General features: G+C 42.3%; 1 protein-coding gene across 2 annotated transcripts in view; it reads right to left on the bottom strand.

Moving 5' to 3' along the window:
• Positions 1-3,411: 3,411 nt before the first annotated feature.
• Positions 3,412-19,669, bottom strand: part of LOC106578509 (glycogen debranching enzyme) — a 22,717-nt gene continuing 6,459 nt past the window's right edge. Inside the window, exons 8-31 of one of the 2 annotated variants that reach the window (XM_014157391.3) lie at positions 18,927-19,270; positions 18,233-18,420; positions 16,280-16,403; positions 15,075-15,238; positions 14,107-14,208; positions 13,758-13,913; positions 13,252-13,402; positions 12,925-13,049; positions 12,494-12,606; positions 12,173-12,307; positions 11,823-11,953; positions 11,447-11,583; positions 10,971-11,104; positions 10,600-10,775; positions 10,312-10,414; positions 9,869-10,094; positions 9,453-9,564; positions 9,209-9,344; positions 8,933-9,045; positions 8,513-8,724; positions 8,051-8,148; positions 7,138-7,225; positions 4,246-4,379; positions 3,412-4,076 (exon numbers count right to left, since the gene is read on the bottom strand). In XM_014157391.3, coding sequence (XP_014012866.3) covers positions 3,959-4,076; positions 4,246-4,379; positions 7,138-7,225; positions 8,051-8,148; positions 8,513-8,724; positions 8,933-9,045; positions 9,209-9,344; positions 9,453-9,564; positions 9,869-10,094; positions 10,312-10,414; positions 10,600-10,775; positions 10,971-11,104; positions 11,447-11,583; positions 11,823-11,953; positions 12,173-12,307; positions 12,494-12,606; positions 12,925-13,049; positions 13,252-13,402; positions 13,758-13,913; positions 14,107-14,208; positions 15,075-15,238; positions 16,280-16,403; positions 18,233-18,420; positions 18,927-19,270 — 3,520 coding nt within the window. In that variant the 3' untranslated portion in view covers positions 3,412-3,958. Of the gene's footprint in view, positions 4,077-4,245; positions 4,380-7,137; positions 7,226-8,050; positions 8,149-8,512; positions 8,725-8,932; positions 9,046-9,208; positions 9,345-9,452; positions 9,565-9,868; positions 10,095-10,311; positions 10,415-10,599; positions 10,776-10,970; positions 11,105-11,446; positions 11,584-11,822; positions 11,954-12,172; positions 12,308-12,493; positions 12,607-12,924; positions 13,050-13,251; positions 13,403-13,757; positions 13,914-14,106; positions 14,209-15,074; positions 15,239-15,701; positions 15,826-16,279; positions 16,404-18,232; positions 18,421-18,926; positions 19,271-19,669 lie in introns of both variants that reach the window. The other variant, XM_014157390.3, reaches the window with a different exon arrangement.

The raw sequence follows: 19,669 nt of genomic DNA, 5'->3' as shown, positions 1-19,669 counted from the left end.
TCTATCTGGCTTGAGCAATTAAATAATCAGGCACACCTGAAGTGTTACCTGCCATACAAAACTAAGACAATAAAAATGAAGACAATTGAAATATTTAAAGTAACTGTCTAGTGTGTCCAGATTTCTATGAAATAGCTTACCTATAATTAATTACAATATGAGTTTAATAGTTTTCCTTCCAGAAAATGGTAATTAAGTATGGTAAAAGCAGCTTTTCTGTGTTGGAATGGTGTAGGCATACCCCAACAACAGAATGGCATGAGATTATACCATCATTAAAAATACAGACGTGAGTGGACCACTGATTAGACTGCTCAGCCAATGAGCTAATATGACACGTTCTTTGAGGAAATAGCAAGCAGTTTTAAAACTGTTTGCGATTGAGGTGTGGTTTTATAAGTGTTTTTTCTCTAATTCATGCTTTTGCCACAAATACAACAATAGGACAAGTCAACAACTTTATTCGGGTATGAGTTATATACAAACTTTTAACAGTGACATTTTAACTGGATATTTATTTTTAATTTAACTGTTGGCAGTTGGGACTTATAGTAAGCACTGTTTATGGAAGGATTTGAATGTTGATGAATGAATACAAAATATTCTCTTGCTCTAAATAAATAACTTTCATACACATTTAAAAAGAGTCCAATGATGTCTCTAGTGAAGCAGCCTCTCCTTCAAAGCTAGCCTACATGGCATCATCCCAACTTAAAGAGCTTCAGAAGGACTTTATTACAAGAATACAGTCAATAGGATTTAAAATAAATACAATACTTAATTAACTATTTAGATGGACATGTTACATATTTATATACAGTATTTGTTAAAGCTTACATACATTTAAATGTATCTACTATCAGCTTATAATATAACACTAAAGGGTAATGAGAATAAATTGTTGAAATAATGGTATTGTTCACTTTATACCAACTTCCAATAGCAGGCCTATGTTACCATTGGTAAGTGATGTTATTCCACTAGGTGGAAGGCTACTCCTCACTCTGCGCTGCAGACTTACTTGGATGCTGTCCTGGACACAATTAAAAAGGAAGTGTCTGGTGAACAAGATTAGGGGAGAATCTCAATTGCCTACTCATCGTGTCCCCTCTATCTCAAAATCCATTAGAGAAGGTCAGAGGGGAGGGACCTCTTGCGTTCTCATCCAATGGGTTTTGAGGAGGTGAGGAGAGAGGGCGTGAGGAGTATGCAATTGAGATTCTCCCTAGGACATACAGTGCCGTCAAAGTATTCAGACCCCTTGACTTTTTCCACGTTGTTATGCTACAGCATTATTCAAAAATTGTTTAAATACAAACATTACCTCATCAATCTACACACAATACCCCATGACAAGGCAAAAACAGACTTTTAGAAATGTGTGCATAAATATTAAAAATAAAAAACAGTAATACCTTATGTAAGTATTCAGACCCTTTGCTATGAGACTCGAAAATTGAGCTCAGGTGCATCCTGTTTCCATTGACCATCCTTGAGATGTTTCAACAACAACTTGGAGTCCACCTGTGGTAAATTAAATTGATTGGAAAGGTACACACATATCTATATAAGGTCCCACAGTTGACAGTGCATGTCTAAGCAAAAACCAAGCCATGAGGTCGAAGAAATTGTCCGTAGCCCTCCGAGACAGGATTGTGTCGAGGCACAGATCTGGGGAAGGGTACCAAAATATTTCTGCAGTATTGAAGGTCCCCAAGGACAGTTTGGAACCCCCAAGACTCTTCCTGGAGCTGGCTGCCTGGCCAAACTGAGCAATCGGGGGAGAAGGGCCTTGGTCAGGGAGGTGGCCAAGAACTCGATGGTCACGCTGACAGAGGTCTAGAGTTCCTCTGTGGAAACGAGAGAACGTTCCAGAAGGACAACCATCTCTGCAGCACTCCCACAATCAGGCCTTTATGGTAGAGTGGCCAGACGGAAGCAACTCCTCAGTAAAAGGCAGATGACAGCCCACTTGGAGTTTGCCAAAAGGCACCTAAACACTCTCAGACCATGAGAAACAAGATTCTCTGGTCTGACGAAACCAAGATTGAACTCTTTGGACTGACTGAATGCCAAGCGTCACGTCTGGAGGAAACGTGGCACCATTCCCACGGTGAAGCATGGTGGTAGCAGGATCATGCTGTGGGGATGTTTTTCAGCGGCAGGAACTCGGAGACTAGTCAGGATCGAGGCAAAGATGAACGGAGCAAAGTATAGAGATCCTTGATGAAAACCTGCTCCAGAGCACTCAGGACCTCAGACTCGGGCGAAGGTTCACCTTCCAACAGGACAACGACCCTAAGCACACAGCCAAGACAATGCAGGAGTGTCTTTGGGACAAGTCTCTGAATGTCCTTGAGTGGCCCAGCCAAAGCCCGGACTTGAAACCGATCGAACATCTCTGGAGAGACCTGAAAATAGCTGTGCAGCGACACTCCCCATCCAACCTGACAGAGCTTGAGAGGACCTACAGAGAGGAATGGGAGAAACTCCCCAAAAACAGGTGTGCCAAGCTTGTAGCGTCCTACCCAAGAAGACTCTAGGCTGTAATCGCTGCAAAAGGTGCTTCAACAAAGTACTGAGTAAAGGGTCAGGAATACTTATGTAAATGTGATTTGAGTTTTTGCTTTGTAGTTATGGGATATTGTGTGTAGATTGATGAGGAAAATAAACAATTTAATCAATTTTAGAATAAGGCTGTAACAAAATGTGGAAAAAAGGGGTCTGAATACTTTCCGAATGCACTGTATGTGCTGAAACACCCACCCTTCCCATTAGTGACAATAAAGACAACGTGAGCAAAGCCTGGAGCCGAGGCTTAGAAAGACAAACTGTGTCTACAGAAGATGGAACTTTGTATGGCAAAAACTGTTTGAATAAACATTGTTTCACGTAATTTCTTAAATAAATAACCAAAATCCAATGACAGGGTGATATGTTTGATTTCACATTGAATACATGTAAGTTGACAACTCAACCAAATGTAAGTCAAAACTAGACGTTGAACTGACATCTGTGCCAAGTGGGTCCCTTGCTATTCCCAACAATAGGTAGAACATTATAATTTCACTGATATGCATGAATACAATTTACCACCAATCTATGACAAAGGTACCAAGGAGGATGACTGGAATTATACAAGAGTGTTTTCCTTTTTGTAATGATTAATATTGACAGGATCATTTAGAAAGACAGGATGTGAGTGGCACTGAAACTGCTGTTGGTTGAGTCTCCTTTGTTTCTACACAGCTAATTGGGAGAAATGTCAGTACGTTGGGCAATGCCACTTCCAGTATGTACAGTAAGAATCCGTAGGGGGTGCGGTCTTCCAGTAATAGGGGATAAGTGAACCATGACTTTGCAGAAAAGAGGGGGTGAATCATGACAATGCACAAAAACAGCAAGAGAGGATTACTTCATATGATTTATTTCTACTGGTGTGATCCACACAAGTTTGGACTGGAACAAAAATGTGAATTGGTATTTTTTTTATTATGGTGGTGTATCATGTGAAGCATATTCTTGTGGTGGATCTGATTCATATTTCTGATTCACAGTTTAATGTCTCAGTCACAAGGACAAAATAATATATATATATATATATATATATATAGTATGAGACAGCATTTAGAACTGGAAGAAGGGACAATTCACCCCTGCAGCGATGTGAATGCAGAATTAAGAAAAAAGTACTTCTGAATGTACTGAATAGTCTAACCAATTTTAAAGCAATTAAATATGTATTGACTACAATGAATATGCAAGCCACATTTATGAAAACATACATTGACATTATATCAACATGTAACAAAGAGGTTTATGTTGTTTAAGGCAGTTTTGTAGAGATAGCCACATGGTTCTAGCTATGGTATGGCATAATGGTTAAAAGGGCTTCACGAAAATACTGCATAAAGGAAATATTTGTGAAAACTGCAAAAGAAAATAAGATGTTCTCCATCTACAGATCATGCAGAACCTCCAGTATGGTGGCGATAGACTTGGCCTGAGTCTCACAGCTGAAGGGACAGTACTGGCCATTCTCATTAGTCAGCTCAGGTAGACCCTTCCAAGACGATCTGGTGGGTGATAAAAGACAATATTGATTATGTGACACTTATAATCAATCATATCAATTGAGTGAAAAAAAAGAAAAAAAAAGTACCTTTCACCTGAATTGTTGTTAAAACAATTGAGAACATTATAGTATTTGAAGTCACCTAATAAGTCTTTGTGCTTGTGTCTTACCTCTCGAAGTGGATGTTATGCCTAGAGAGAACATTCTTCACCAGGTACACAGTCTTGTCGTATATCTCTGGCCCCATCTTCTTGGCAAAGTACAGTTTGGCTCGTAGGAAATAGCCGACTGGCCAGAGCCACTCCTAAGAGAGGGAAACACACATTTATGGTTACCATAGTGCAGGGGCTCAAAAACTTTATTGGCATGTGGCCCCATCTAGGCTGTATCACAACCGGCCGGGATTGGGAGTCCCATAGGGCGGTGCACAATCGGCCCAGCGTTGTCCGGGTTTGGCCGGTGTAGGCCATCATTGTAAATAGGAATTTGTTCTTAACGGACTTGCCGAGTTAAATAAAAAGGTGAAATGTAAAAAGGAAAAAAAAGTGATATATAAAAAAAATAAAAAAAATAAAATAAAAGTGTGCAAAAACAATGATGCAATCAGCAGCCAATGTAACGTTTATATTTGGGGCCTTGACAGTCTATTACAAATCAGTCAGATTACGTTGAAAGAATCTTAATCTGAAGGAAGTACGGCTTGAAGTGGCTAAAATGTATCGGAAACGTCTTGGGAAATTCAAAAGATCATCAGGCAATAGTTGATTAGGAGCCCTAACAGAGTGATGTTTCACTGCAGTCACGTGGGTTATACTGGGATGGATATAAAAATCCCCTATATCTGCTGTTGGAGCCCATTCAAATTAGCCCCAACGTTGCCTTGCTAAATCTTGTTAATTCTCTTAAAATTAAATACCATGACTGTTTTCTCATTAGTTTGACATTTTATTTGAAATGTCTGATACAACATACTCTGGTGATATTGTTATCAACCTACTGCATACCCCTTAAAAATATACATGGTGTGCTATTAGCATGCTAACGCTCATTAAGACAGACTGGTAGAATAGCTAGCCATCATTAGTAACTTTTGAGTTTCATAGAGTTTACTGGTGACTATGACATGAATATATATAATTCACAATATTTAGACAGGAGCTATAATCCAGTTACAATACAAACATTTTTATTTATTTTTTACTTTGTGTCATTATCGCTTGAATTCAGGCTTGGCTGAACTGCTTTCAATAGGGAAAGATTTCTTCTGTACCCCGCTTCCATCATTTTAGTTGAAAACATCACTTTCTAGTGTCGACTAGATGGCTTTCTGTGTAGAAAAGAACATCCAGGTATTGACATTAAGGGTTGACCTTGTCCGAAGCAAGTGAACTGAGCAGTCACATAAATTAAGCCTGCTCTGAGGTTGCACCATTCGGCAGGTGATTGAGTTTTGTGTATAAATAAATCATTCTAGTAGCCTAAAACTGATCTTTCTGGTTCCTCCCCGTCGACAGATAATTTATGGAATTCATGGCAGTCAGCCTGCAGTGAGAATTATTTTATTGACAACAACCAAAATACAAATAATTCCAGTACTGATCTTCCTGGTTCCCCCTTATATTATATATCATACTAATACAATTGCATTTACATTTTAGTCATTTAGCAGACGCTCTTATCCAGAGGGTTACTTGTTAAAGAGATTTTCTTTAACAAGTAATAAAACAAAATCTAAAAAAATATAGTTTCATACTCCAGCACCCTCCCCTTGCGAGGATAACAAAACTGAGCCTTTTCAGAAAAAGTTTTTGGAGCAGGAGAACACATTGGGAGGGATCTTAGACCATTTCTCCATACAAAATCTTTCCATATCCTTGATATCCTTCGTCTGCTCTTATGGACCGCCATCTTCAATGGGGTTCAAGTCCAGAGACTGAGCTGGCCATTGCAAAATGTTGATTTGTGGTCAATTAACAATTTCTTTGTGGATTTTGATGTGTGCTTGAGGTTATGGTCTTGCTGGAAGATCCACTTGTGGCCAAGTGTCAGCCTCCTGGCAGAGGAAACCAGTTTTTTTTGGCTCAAATCTCCTGGTAAAGTTCATGATGCTGTTGACTTTAACAAGGGTCACAGGACCAGTGGAAGCAAAATAGCCTCATAACATCAATGATGCACCACCATATTTTACTGTAGGTTTGAGGTACTTTTCTGTATATGCTTCCTTTTTGAGATGCCAAACACACAACTGGTGTGCGTGTAGCCAAAGAGCTTTTTTCTTCATGTCATCTGACCATAGCGCCGCCTGGAGTTTGATAAACGGCATTGGTACTTGGATTGGAACCGGTGCTATGGTCAGATGACATGAAAATAGAGCTCTTTGGCAACGCAGTGGTGGATTTGGTGTTGAAAAACAGAAGCATATGCTGAATATATACTGTAAAATAAATATGGTGGATATTTGATGCTATGGGGCTATTTCTGCTTCCACTGGTCATGGCGCCCATGTCTAATTTTCATTTTTGGGCAAGTGATCATAATTTTCGGTAAACCCCAAAATACTCTTGTCTTGCACGATGGGCAAGTGCCTTTCAGACCTTAATGTCAATCCCTGTCATCATTGCTTTCAATGTTCTTTTTTTACCCAGTTTGATTTGGTGCCTGGTCCTGTCTACTCTACTAACGAGTCCTGCGTGGCTTTTGAGGATCGTGGAGGAATACAGAACGTCCATATTCATGAGAGTCTAAGCTTTCAGGAATGTGGTCATAACAGCATATAGCTCCAACCGTTCAAAAGTTCGAGCTAAATTTGTAGGAAGAAAACAGAAACAATTCTGTTTGTCACAACAGCATTTAGCAGATGTTAGAGGTTACTCACATAACCGTGGTTCTATGAACCACGTTTCTCTGGCGACCTCATTTTCAAATCAGGCGACCCCACATGGAAACACGAACCCTAGTTTGGGAAATGCTGCCATAATGGTTACCATATAGGTACCATACAATCAGCATTAAGTTCCCGTCTACTGACCAATGTTTACGTGGGCCGCAATAAATGTACTTACAGGTCCTTGATGGTAGTTGAAGCCCTTAGCAACATTGAAATTCTCACTATCCAGAGCATTATCGTAGACACCACAGTACTTCATGTCACTTTATGAGGGGAAAGAAAGAGAGAAAATGTTATCTGTGGGACAAGGAGGACAAGAATGAGATAAAGAATGACTGTGGTGCCAGAACTGGGTCTAGTCCAGCTTTTCCCAAACTCAGTCCTCGGGACCATAAGGGGTGCACGTTTTGGTTTTTGCCCTAACACTACACAGAGTTTGGGAAAACCTGGTCTAGTCTAATGTGTGTAAACCCTACATGACAGACAGGGGGCGCTGTTTTGAAGCCCTGCACACCCATTTTTCTAATCTTCCACCATTGTAAAAAAGAATTGAGAAGCTATAAAAATGCATTTACTAATGTTTACATTCATTTTTGCTAAATATATTACAGACACCTTAATAAATACTTTTAAATTATATTATGTGAACTGAACATAAATGATAAAATAAAACTTTTACCTTAAAGGTGTATTTTGTGAGAGTACTACCGTTACTGCATGTCCCCACTACAATAGATACATTCTTAAATACATGTCATTTTGTCCATGAAATAATTAATTGGAATACTATAGAATTCCATTCTTTCCTACGGAGGACTGCTCCTTGTGAGGAGTACCAATGCAGTGGCTTCAAAGCCTCTCATTGGCCAATACATAGCATCAGAAATCCAGGGTTTGTATACACCATTAGTCTAGTCTATTAGGTCTCCGGACTACTTCGGAGTGAATCCCTGATACGCCACCAATTTCGTAACTGTTGATCCTCTTCATCTGTCCTCTACCCTCTCTGCAGTTCCGATCTGTCTAAACAAAGCAACAGAGTGAATGTGTTACTGTAAATGAGGGTATGGATGAAGCACCCCACTCACTCTGGATCTAACGTCTTCATTCCCAGGGGGCCGAGCAGCTTCTTCTCTGCCATCTCTAGTGCCTCCCAGGCCCTTTCCACTGTGAACAGCTCTGGAGCCTGGAGAACACAGAGAGAGAGAAGGTACACACAGAGCTGAGATACTTGAACTAAGACGACAACTTGTAAAAGTAATATATCTTTGTAAATTGGTTTGCAAGACTGAAATAATGTTCAGCAGAAATACATTGGTAACCTCAGTACACCCACATTGAGTAGGTTAGGGTTAACCAGAGCACTGACTGGCCTAGTCTTTACAACACCGAAGTAGGTAAGCCTCATCAGTGCCAGAACGGCCCATATAGTAGGGGCCTATCTTCCTGTTTCTTTAGCATGAGGCAGTTTGATATTGTCCATTCCTTGGACAGGACGCTAGGACATTAGTTACAAGGCTAATGAGGCAGTTAAAAGGAACAGTGCTTACCACCACCATGGCGATAGCAAAGTTCGGCCTGAGCTGGTAGTCACACCAGGGACTGGAGGCCCCATAGCTATCCTTGTAGATGCCTCTCTTGTGCACCAGGTCTGGGTGTTTCTCATTGGGGTCCTGAAGGTTGTGAGACACGTAAAACATCTTCTCAAAGTTCTCCTGGATCTTTCTGTTCCACTCTTCATAGGGCACAGAGATGTTACGACCTAGAAGAGAACAGATATGTCTAGCTTCACTATGGAGAAAAAAAAATACAGCAATTTTACAATTCTAGTGAGGTTATTGTTTAAAATACAGATTTCAACATCTGAAATAGTAGTAGTATCCCAATTGTCATAATGGTCTAATTTCTGAACATTTGAAGATGTGAGAAAGCTGGGAAAAACGAAGATTTGGGTTTATTCCAGAACATACCATCACTAAGGATGGTGAGGGTTGCGTAAGGGAAGAAGCCGTGCGTATGAAGGTCCACTAACCAGCGCACTGTGGACTTACAGAGACCCACTATCTCCACTGCAGAGCCATCCCTGGAAGACACGCAGGCACACCATTGTGAAAACACTTAACTCAAGGGGGGAAAAAAAAGAACAAGCACTGCACATACTACAATAGATTATTATGGATATGTAGGTTTGTCCTAGACTGAGTGAAGACAAGGCAACTCTTTACCAAAGGAGAGGAAAACAGTACCTTGGTGTAGCTGGGATTCCTTTGTTATGAGCCTCGTCACTCTCTCCCATCTTGTCCATCCACGTCCCACAGTTGAAACGATTTCCTCCATAGACAAATCCAGTGTCTTCATTCACCTTGGCCTCAACATTAAACCCTGATAGGGAAAGACAAAAATCGATATGATAAAACACATAAATAGCTGATCAACCATGCCTCTAGATTTGCATGTGTGTGTGTGTGTGTGTGTGTGTGTGTGTCTTGCCTTCATCGGTCATGTTGCGATCTATCTGTGGTCCAGCGTTCCTCTCCCTGAACTCCGTCCCCTGAATGTGACGCGTCATCGCCTCATGAATGACATCATACAGGGGCTGGATCTGCAGAGTTAACATCACAGATACAACTTAATATGGGCAGACAATAAGGAATGACTAACAGTCCTGTCTAAAAGTGCTTGTTTGAACTTCTAACAATAAGCAACATTTTTTTTGGACTGCATCGTCAGATCTACACAGAGTATGACATCTCAATAGGCTGCTATAACCAAGCTGTTTGACCCCCGACATGCCCTAGTCTCATGAGCCAGACTCAAAGTCTTGCGGTGACGAAGCAAGACCACCATGGCCCTTACTCATGCGCTGGCGGGCTGTGGATTGTGTGTGTGAGTTTGTGTGTACCCACCCAGGTTCCAGCGGGCTGTGGCTGGGACACATCGGTGGGGTACATCCTTGACACAGGGCACATGAGGATGTTTACTCCGTCAGGCACCATGTTGCAGTAGTCCTGGATGCACTGCAGCCACCACCATACTGCGTCACGGCAGTTATAGCGGGCGCCAGTCCCCTGTCCCAGCAGGTTGGGGATCAGGCCATACCGCAGGGTGCCAGCGAACGCCAGTATTATGTTTCTATGGAAAACAGTGACAGATTAATTCAAGGATTCATCTTTATAACTCTGATGAAGGTCAACCAAAACACTGGCGTGAAATCCATTAAATTGTTTGGCAGCATCCAAGACCACAGGTGTACTGGAGTTTGTTACTTTTTTTGGTCATACTTTATTTGAAATATATACCCATTCATCAGATAGGACACCGATATTCTACTGGAGAATGTGACAAGTACCTGGCCTCCAGGTGTCTTCCTGTCACCAGCATCAGACCTCGCAGTGCCATGAATGTGTCCCGGCCCCAGCAACGGACCATCCCAGCCGCAAAATGAGGAAGACCTGTGACATCAGACAGACATATCCATTAGCCAACCAGTAACAGAGAGAGAGAAAGAAAGAAAGAGAGAAATAAAGAAAGATAAAGTGTGTGGATGTATCTGTATGTCTGTAAGAGTATAGACTGACTGTTCCCCAGTAGGGATTGCCCAGAATAAAGTTGTATTGAATTTAATGAAATGCCTCACCTGCAGCCAGTGACACACAGCACTGCTCTTTCTCGTTGGTAAGGCCATTGAGACGGTAGGGCACGTCACGCAGCGTGGGTGCCAGGGGGGGAAGGGCGGGGTGCAGGCCCACTCCACACATCTGTACTGATCCCAGAGCTAACTGCTTCACCAGGGTGGAACCAGTCTGGATGAAGCTTAGAGAACAAACACACAGAGATGACAAGATGAAAGACTGCCCAAGGCCATGAATTTGGAAGCTTGAGGAATGATTTCAAGTTTCACTTGGGCCATAATTATTTTTGTAAACATTTTTTTTTTTTTAAGTACTACAAATTCAGATGTTTCTATTTCATTTATGAATAGGAATAGCTGGTTCTTACTCAACCTACTTTGACATTTTATTGAACACAATATCCAAGGCGGTGGTATAAGCCCCAACAATGATGGAGTCAAAGTAGCATGGCACTAGGTAGCGAGGGATGCACTTCAGATAGGTAAACATCGCCTGGAACCACTTGCCTACCTGAAGGGACAACAAGAAGCATATCAATTAAAACGGCAAAACTGTGTGTCTATGGCCAGTTAGCAGGCTAAATAGACATAATCAATGCAATAGAACAATGATACTGAGTGTATGAGTAGTAAGGCTTGGTAAGGATCTGTAAAGTTCCAATTGAAGAATCACCATGGCTCTCAAAAACATTTGAGTGGACCCAAAGGAATAGACATTATCTTGACCAGATATGCGTGCCAAATAGCACCCTACTCCCAATATACGGTAGTGCACTACTTTTTGAGAGGTGCGCTACATAGGGAACAGAGTGCCATTTGGGATGCCACCATGGTGAGGTTTGTCATGTCTTACCTCGCCCAGTGCTCCTCCCTTGATGACCAGCCGGTTGCTGACGTAGTCGATCATCCAATCCCCCTGTCTCAGGTTGTCACAGAAGGGGTGTCCCAGGTCGTTTTTGGGACGAATGTCCCCCATCACCGACATCAGACCTGTGAATGTCAAAAGAGGTTACTACATCTGACAAACAAACTCATCATACATGTATACATATCAATTTCAATGTAATTAGTCCCTAAAAGGAGGAAGGGTAGCTTGGCGGTCCCGACTGGTAAATGGAAGATTATAGTTTTACGGTTCCCGGCACAAAACGGTTAACAACACTGCAATATACAATAGGAGTCATGATTTTCTTGAAGCCCGACCCCCCCCCCACTTCCTTGTTTTGTACCTTGCAGGCCTCCGTACTTGAGACTCATCCAGGAAGGGATGTTGTAGCAGCCTCCACCGTCCTCCTGCTCTTCAGCGTCACAACGGAACAGCAACACGTTCATGTCCGCCAGGGTCACCTTGGACATAATACTGGGAGGAAGCAGACAGGTAGGAAGATTAACAGTAGGCTGGATTAACATTTACTAGTGGAAGACAGCCTACGAAAAAGTCTTACAGCAGTTGCTTAATTAGTTAACATGTCTTATGTTGCAACGCATGGGTCAGATATTAGCAGAGATATGGGCTGAGATTCCTTACAAAAGTAACCATCAATTTACCAAGTGAAAGAATCATCTAGAGTATACATACGCTGCCAGTGGAGTAGTGAGTATGGCTGGCGCGTTGTTGTCAGGCATACTGCCCGTCTTGTAATGGTCACTGAACTGGACCAGGTGTCTCCTCAGAAACCCCACCAGCTCCTGGGACTTGGGGTCCAGACTCACCCTGGGGACAAAGAACACGTGTTACAAACTCGTAAGGCATGACTCATAGTAGGAGTGCTGATTTAGGATCAGTTTTGGTTTTTCCGATCATAAAGGCATATGGTATGGACACACGGGAGACTCCTACTCCTAGACACTTGATATATACAGCACCTGAAATGACCTCAATAGGACAGTGTATTCTTACCTGAACACTATCACACTACCAGGGCTGAGGTGTTCGAATTCAATCTCCTGGACAAATTCACTGCGGCCCTTACACATGACATCATCCTGTTTCACAATCTTGCTGTCATGTAGCTGCAAGACAGTTGGAGTAGAAAGATGTAGTAACAGTGTCTTACAAATTAAATAGAACGAATATACAGGTGTTTAGACTGAAGTGACCCGAGAACAAAACCTGTTTTGTGCTACGCTACACTCTGTAATTTACCAAGTGTCTATGAGACTACCATAACAATTCAACAAGAAAACAAACATTGCTAACTCTGCGACCTGAGCAAATCCTGGCCCACTTCTTTCAATAGAAGGGAATGATAGACTAGAGAGATAAGCTTGCAACTAGTATTCTAAACCAGGGTGTAAAGTTGTAATTCCATGGTGCTGTTCTCGTGTTACCTGGATGTGTTCTCTGATCTCTAATGTGTGGTCAGGCAGACCGTTGATGCTCTTCCGGTCTTTCTGGTAAGACCCAGCGATCCTCTCCACGGTCCTGGCCTCCAGGACCACCTCCTCTATTTTACCTGCAGGAGAACACAGTCAACACTGACCTGATCTGGGTTTTCCTGGAAACTATTAAAGGAAGTGATATCAGGATGATTAGTGATAGATAGCCTACTGCGGTGATACTCAACCTGGCTCCTGGAGAGCCACAGTAGTTCTGGCTTTTGTTCTTTTGGCTGTGGCTCTCCAGGAGTAGGATTGAGGGAAACTGGGGTACTGTACCTGGGATGCACATGGGGGGAACCTCCTGTCTATATTGATAGGTCTTGGGGTTCCTGAAGGCAGTGTGACACACAGCTACCACAGACTGGTGTGTGCTGGGGCAATGTCTGGTTACTGCCACTATGTCCTCATCCACCTGGTCCACATAGACCTGCAAAAAACACACACACACACACACATACATTATTTGTTGTGTTCTTCAGTAGAAGCACTTACTCTGCAACTCTACAATTTAATATTCCCTCAAAAGAGTTTCTGCTTCTCTCAGGTTAAGTCCCTTGCTCAGTTTAGTTCCCCATGTCCAGTTTCCGGATGACCATTTTCAATAAGCCTGGTCCTGGACTAGAAAACACTTTCCATAGCGATTCTGTATTGAGCATGCTTTATAGTCCAGGTTTAGGCTAAATCTGGAAAAATAGTCGAAAGACATTTGCTGGCTGCCCATCTGTACCCATGGCTATGTGCCCAGTGCATATCTCAGAGTGGATCTTAGAAGTCCCTCTAACCTGTGAGAAGCCCTTAGAGGCCAGTTCTTGGTGCAGCTTGTTGAGGGCCAGTTTCCCAGCGATGATACCACTCTGGGAGTTCACCTCTCCTGCAGAGGAGGGCTTGGCCTCTGAGTTCCACTTCGGATAGAAGCGCTCCTCCTTCACAACAGAGATCTGCACAAGAACACACAGGAAGTTGGAATCAAACGTAGAACTAAACACTGTTCGTTTCATACACTGTCAGCAGTTTCAATATAGACGAGATAAATAGAAGAGATTTTAGCTTACAGTTATGTCTTTGAAGTGAACTCACTTTACAACACGCTCACAAACACACACTTTTGATAATCATGGCCCTTTTTCGTACCTGGTGAGGGACCAGCTCGTCATATCCTCTAGTACTGCCTGTGGCACAACTGGCCATGGAGACGATAGCAGAGCTCGGGAGGGAGTCGTACGCAGAGCGAATCTACAACACAGAAGCGGAATAGTAAATAAATAACACCATCAACAAACAGTCACAACATCGATCAACAATAACACTACTACATAAACTCAACAAAAAAGAAACGTCCCATTTTCAGGATCCTGTCTTTCAAAGATAATTAGTAAAAATCCAAATAACTTCACAGATATTCATTGTAAAGGGTTTAAACACTGTTTCCCATGCTTGTTCAATGAGCCATAAACAATTAATGAACATGCACCTGTGGAACGGTCGTTAAGACACTAACAGCTTACAAGACGGTAGGCAATTAAGGTCACAAGTTATGAAAACTTAGGACACTAAAGAGGCCTTTCTACTGACTCTGAAAAACACCAAAGGAAAATGCCCAGGGTCCCTGCTCATCTGCAAAGACTTTACTCAACATTCAATTATCTGGCAAAATCTCTGGTGGACATTCCTGCAGTCAGCATGCCAATTGCATGCTTCCTCAAAACTTGAGACATCTGTGGCATTGTGTTGTGTAACACAACTGCACATTTTAGAGTGGCCTTTTGTCCCCAGCACAAGGTGCACCTGTGTAATGATCATGTTTATTCAGCTTCTTGATATGCCACACCTGTCAGGTGGATGGATTATCTTGGCAAAGGAGAAATTCTCACTAACAGAGAAATAACCTTTGTGCTTACGTCAGTTCATGAAACATAGGACAAACCCTTTACATGTTGTGTTTATATTTTAATTCGGTATAAATAGGGATGCTGACAAATCCCAGTGACATATTGCATACTGCCGAATTAGGACACTCGTTGTCATGGGTAACAACATACTGTACACTACCTGAATAGGGGACTTGTCATGGGTAATCCCAGCTACATACTGCAAACTACCTGGACAGGACACTCGTTGTCATGGGTAACATCCAGGAACATGGCGTGGGCGATAGAGGGCACCAGAGGTCTGAGGCTGGGCTGGACGAACGAGCCCACAGGCTCTCCACCAAACCTGTAGACCAGCCTGCCTTCCTCATGACTGTCCCCTGCACTCATAGCCTCTGAGGAAGACAGAGAGAGAGACAGATTATATTGTTATTGTAGAACAGGCAAATGGTTATAGCCAATATGGTCATTGCAGTCATTTATAAGAAAACAAATAACCTAGGCTGATTTAAATAGTGAATCAATTCAGTTTACATCAAATATTACCACCAACGGTCCTTTTTTAACCAAGAGACGATCAATTGCAGATTCATTCAGTTTCCTGTGTATCAATATTTTATAAAAGGTATTTCATACCATGAACAAAGCCAATACCCAACTTCACTAACACATATCCATGCCACATGTTGAAGCAAAACAGAAAACATGTATTTTTCTATCAGATGTGTAGACTGGTCTCAGATCTGTTTGTGATCGTCAACTCCATCGCTCATTGTCAAGGAGTTGGCGAGACTGCACAAATAGACTGGCAGACAGGCTATAGATTATGTGCCATTTGTGCATTTCCCAGGCTCTTACCTCTAATGAGGGAGGTAATGGCCAGTCTAGTGACAAAGACATTGTCCAGCTCCTCGCTGCCCGTGAACAGCTCAGCCACCACATACAGGTCAGGCTTCAGCTCGCGAGCTCTCTCCAGCATGTACTACACACAGCACAGCCACCCACACCCCAACACAGGCCAAAGCCAGGGCACGCAATGCAAGAAAGGCATGTGGGGGGGGGGGGGGGGGGGGAGAGAGAAAAGATAGGCAGAACAGAGGAAAGAAGGGGATTTAGAAAGAGAGATTAGATATGAGACAAGAGATGGGAAGGGGTATAGGCAAGGCAAGAAAGAGGGAAAGTATGAAAACAACCCACACAGGGGGGGGGGGGACGACAACGACGACATGCAAAGTGTCAATTACCATGCAACAAAATGTTAATTTTCCAGGATAAGTATGATGAAAATGTCAGATTCAAAGTAAACCCGTGGCAGAAGAGTGGAATAAGATTATCGAAAGAAAGAAGAGAAGGAAAGAAAGAACACACATTTAGCATCATGCTCAGTCAGAATGCATCAGTCCAGTTCCCACAGTATGATAAGGCAGTAGCAGTACCTCTGACCAGACTGGTAATCCCCAGGCGGTTTACAAACACATTGTCAATCAGCTCGCTGCCCGTAAAGAGTTCAGCTATCACATAGAGGTTAGGTCTGACCGCCCTGGCTGTTGCCAGCATCGCCTACAGAGCACAAGGTAAAACTTCACTTAGAGTGGTGACATGCAGCATTCATAAAACCTTTATATGCATGACGAAGTGTCATAATTCCCTACATAATAAAATTAAGGGCTACATTGTTTTGTTGAATACTACGTACATATTTGACACTAGCTATTTTAACATACTGAATACCTATGTAAATAAAGTATTTCCGTATTTTTTTATTTTTTTAGATAAATACAAATTTGCAATGATTTCTAAAAACCTGGTTTTCACTTTGTCCTTATGGGATATTGGGTGTAGACTGATGAGGAAAGAAATTAAATTTAATCCATTTTAGAATAAGGCTGTAACGTAACAAGATGTGGAAAAAGTCATGGAGTCTAAATAAAATATCTTCAGAAAGTTTTGCCCCGAGCAATAAAAATAAGACTTTCTTTTTTTACCTTTATTTAACTAGGCACGTCAGTTAAGAACAAATTCGAATTTTCAATGACGGACTACTCCGGCCAAACCCGGACGACGCTGGGCCAATTGTGAGCCTAGAATCGAACCAGGGACTGTAGTGATGTCTCTTGCACTGAGATGCAGTGCCTTAGACCACTGCGCCACTCGGGAGCCCCACAACAGTAGCTACTGTATGTTTCCATGAACTTGTCCAGTGTTTTTTTCCCCCTATACATTAGAAAGTTAGAAAATACTCTGAACAAAAATATAAAAAGGCAATATGCAACAATTTCACTGATTTACAGTTCATCAAAGGAAATCAGTCAATTTAAATAAATTTATTAGGCCCTAATTTAAGGATTTCACATGACTGGGTAGGGGCGTGGGCCTGGGAACCAATCAGAATGAGTTTCTCCGTAAAAGGGCTGGTCTCAGACAATCATGCAGGTGAAGAAGACAGATATGGAGGTCCTGGGTTGGCGTGGTTACACGTTGTCTGCGGTTGTGAGGCCGGTTGGACGTACTGCCAAATTCTCTAAAACGACGTTGGAGGCGGCTTATGTTAGAGAAAGGAACATTCCATTCTCTGGCAACAGCTCATGAAACATGGGACCAACACTTTACATGTTGCATTTCTATTTTTGTTCAGTATAGATGCAACAATTTCCTGCTAGGGTGCATTTCTACTTAACTATCCAGCATCAGTAAAAAAACAGCTGGACATAACGTAACTATTTTTTTGGTTTTTGCAAAACCCAAGTGTCGAATAAAAACCACAAAAGTTAAAGTGCTTCCATTACCCATTTAGGCTGATTGTCAGCCTGATTGTAGTCTGAATGTCCTCCTACCTATTTGTTTTATGTCTCAGGTAGCCAGCACGGATAGAATGCAACATTATTTTTATAGCCTAGTTGAAAAATTTGATTAAGCAAGCAGTAGATATGTAGAATTAAATGTGGAGTTTTATAGTTATCACGTGCTCAGCGTACTATGACTTATTATGACTTCCAACATGGCACCGTCATAGGATGCCACCTTTCCAACGAGTCAGTTTGTCAAATTTCAGCCCTGCTAGAGCTGCCCCGGTCAACTGTAAGTGCCGTTGTTGTTAAGTGGAAAGTCTAGGAGCAACAACGGCTCAGCCGCGAAGTGGTAGGCCACAGAAGCTCACAGATGTAAACAATGTAAAAAAATAAATTGCCAACGTTTACTGACACCGGTCATATTCAGCTAGTGTTGCGTGTTCGTAAATTCATCAGTTATTCTCTCAGTCGAGAGTGCTCTGAAATCGGAGTAGATAGCCAAAGTGAATTTACAAACGCACCCTAAGAGTATCACTGAAAATATTCACCAGGATATGTAGCTATGAATGGTGCATCTACAGTCAGATCAGCATACTGTACCTCGGCCACATGTAGAGGAGTGGAGTGACAGTTATCCAACCGCACGCCCGCAAAGTGTTGGGCTGTGATCTCTGTATACTTCTTCATGTGGGCCCACAGGTAGGGACAGTCCTCTGGTTTCTCACCATAACGCAGCTTCACACTGTCTCCCCAGCAGATCAGCTCTCTCCTCAGGTACACGTTAGAGCCTAGAGACAGGGAGGACACAGGGGAGTTGCACACCATCACACTAGTCAGGTTGAAATCTAAACCTTATATTAGAAAATAGTCATTTCTTAAGGAAAAGTATGTTTTTATCTTCTGGCATAGGCTGGATATAACAATCCTAATGTACCATAAAAACATTTAATTTATTTCACCTTTATTTAAGTAGGCAAGTCAGTTAAGAACAAATTCTTATTTACAATGACGGCCTACACCAGCCAAACCCGGACGACGCTGGGCCAATTGTGCGACCCATCGTGATTCAGCCTGGATTCGAACCAGGGTGTTTGTAGTGACATCTCTATGACTGAGATGCAGTGCCTTACACCGCTGCGCCACTCGGGCTCTACATTTCTTTCATGACAAGTGGTCAGTAAATACCCAAGGTCCTTACAAACTTTTCAAAGAGAAGTATGTGAATACTGAGCATGTTCTATCTGTTTAACTCGACTGGTCTGTAGAAATAGTTAGAACAGAACTATCAGCTGACCTGGCTCTGCAAAGTTCCTCAGGGGGTCGTCTGACATCACCCAGCCGTTGTGGGCCAGGAAATGGCACGCTTTGTCTGTCTGGCTCATCAGCTGCATTTCCTGGTCAAAGGTCAAGTTGTCCTCAAACGGGAAGGTGAAATATCCACACACCACTGGATGGTTCCTGGTGATAAGTCCCAACTTAGGCCCATGGTCTGCAAGGCGTTCGTACACTACATTTCCCAAAATGCAGTTGGTGGCCTGTTCCTCATGGTAGTGCATCTCCTTATAGCTCTCCACATTCAGCTCCTCCAGTCTGTTCCTCAACCAGTTACAACACTCCTGGATGGATGAGGGCTCATTGCTGTAAATCAAAATCAAATTTTATTGGTCACATCCACATATTTAGCAGATGTTATGACGGGTGTAGCAAAATGTAACTATATGAGTGGCACAGAAGCATTTGTAGACCCAACAGTGGTGACAAAGCAAATCCCATCTTAAGATAAAAATCAGGATCATTGCTTCAAAGAATTCCTGTTCCTCTCAAATGGATTTAAAGCACCCTTGCAAAGTGTCTTAGCGGACGCAAAGATGGGTTAAGAAGCAAAGTAATTGTCTTATAGAAGGTAGCATACGCTACAAGAAAGGTGATTGGCATAGCAGTGACTGTATGAGCAGGTCTGTTGCTGTATTTATTATAGATCCACATTAGTTCCTGCATAGGCATCAACTAGTCTTCATAAAGTCCAGCAAAAATAAA

The sequence above is a fragment of the Salmo salar genome, chromosome 19 (assembly GCF_965601325.2).
Source record: "Salmo salar chromosome 19, fSalSal1, whole genome shotgun sequence".
NCBI classification, from domain to species: domain Eukaryota; kingdom Metazoa; phylum Chordata; class Actinopteri; order Salmoniformes; family Salmonidae; genus Salmo; species Salmo salar.
The sequence above is the reverse complement of the archived record's forward strand: the minus strand, read 5'-3'. Positions and strand labels throughout refer to the sequence as shown.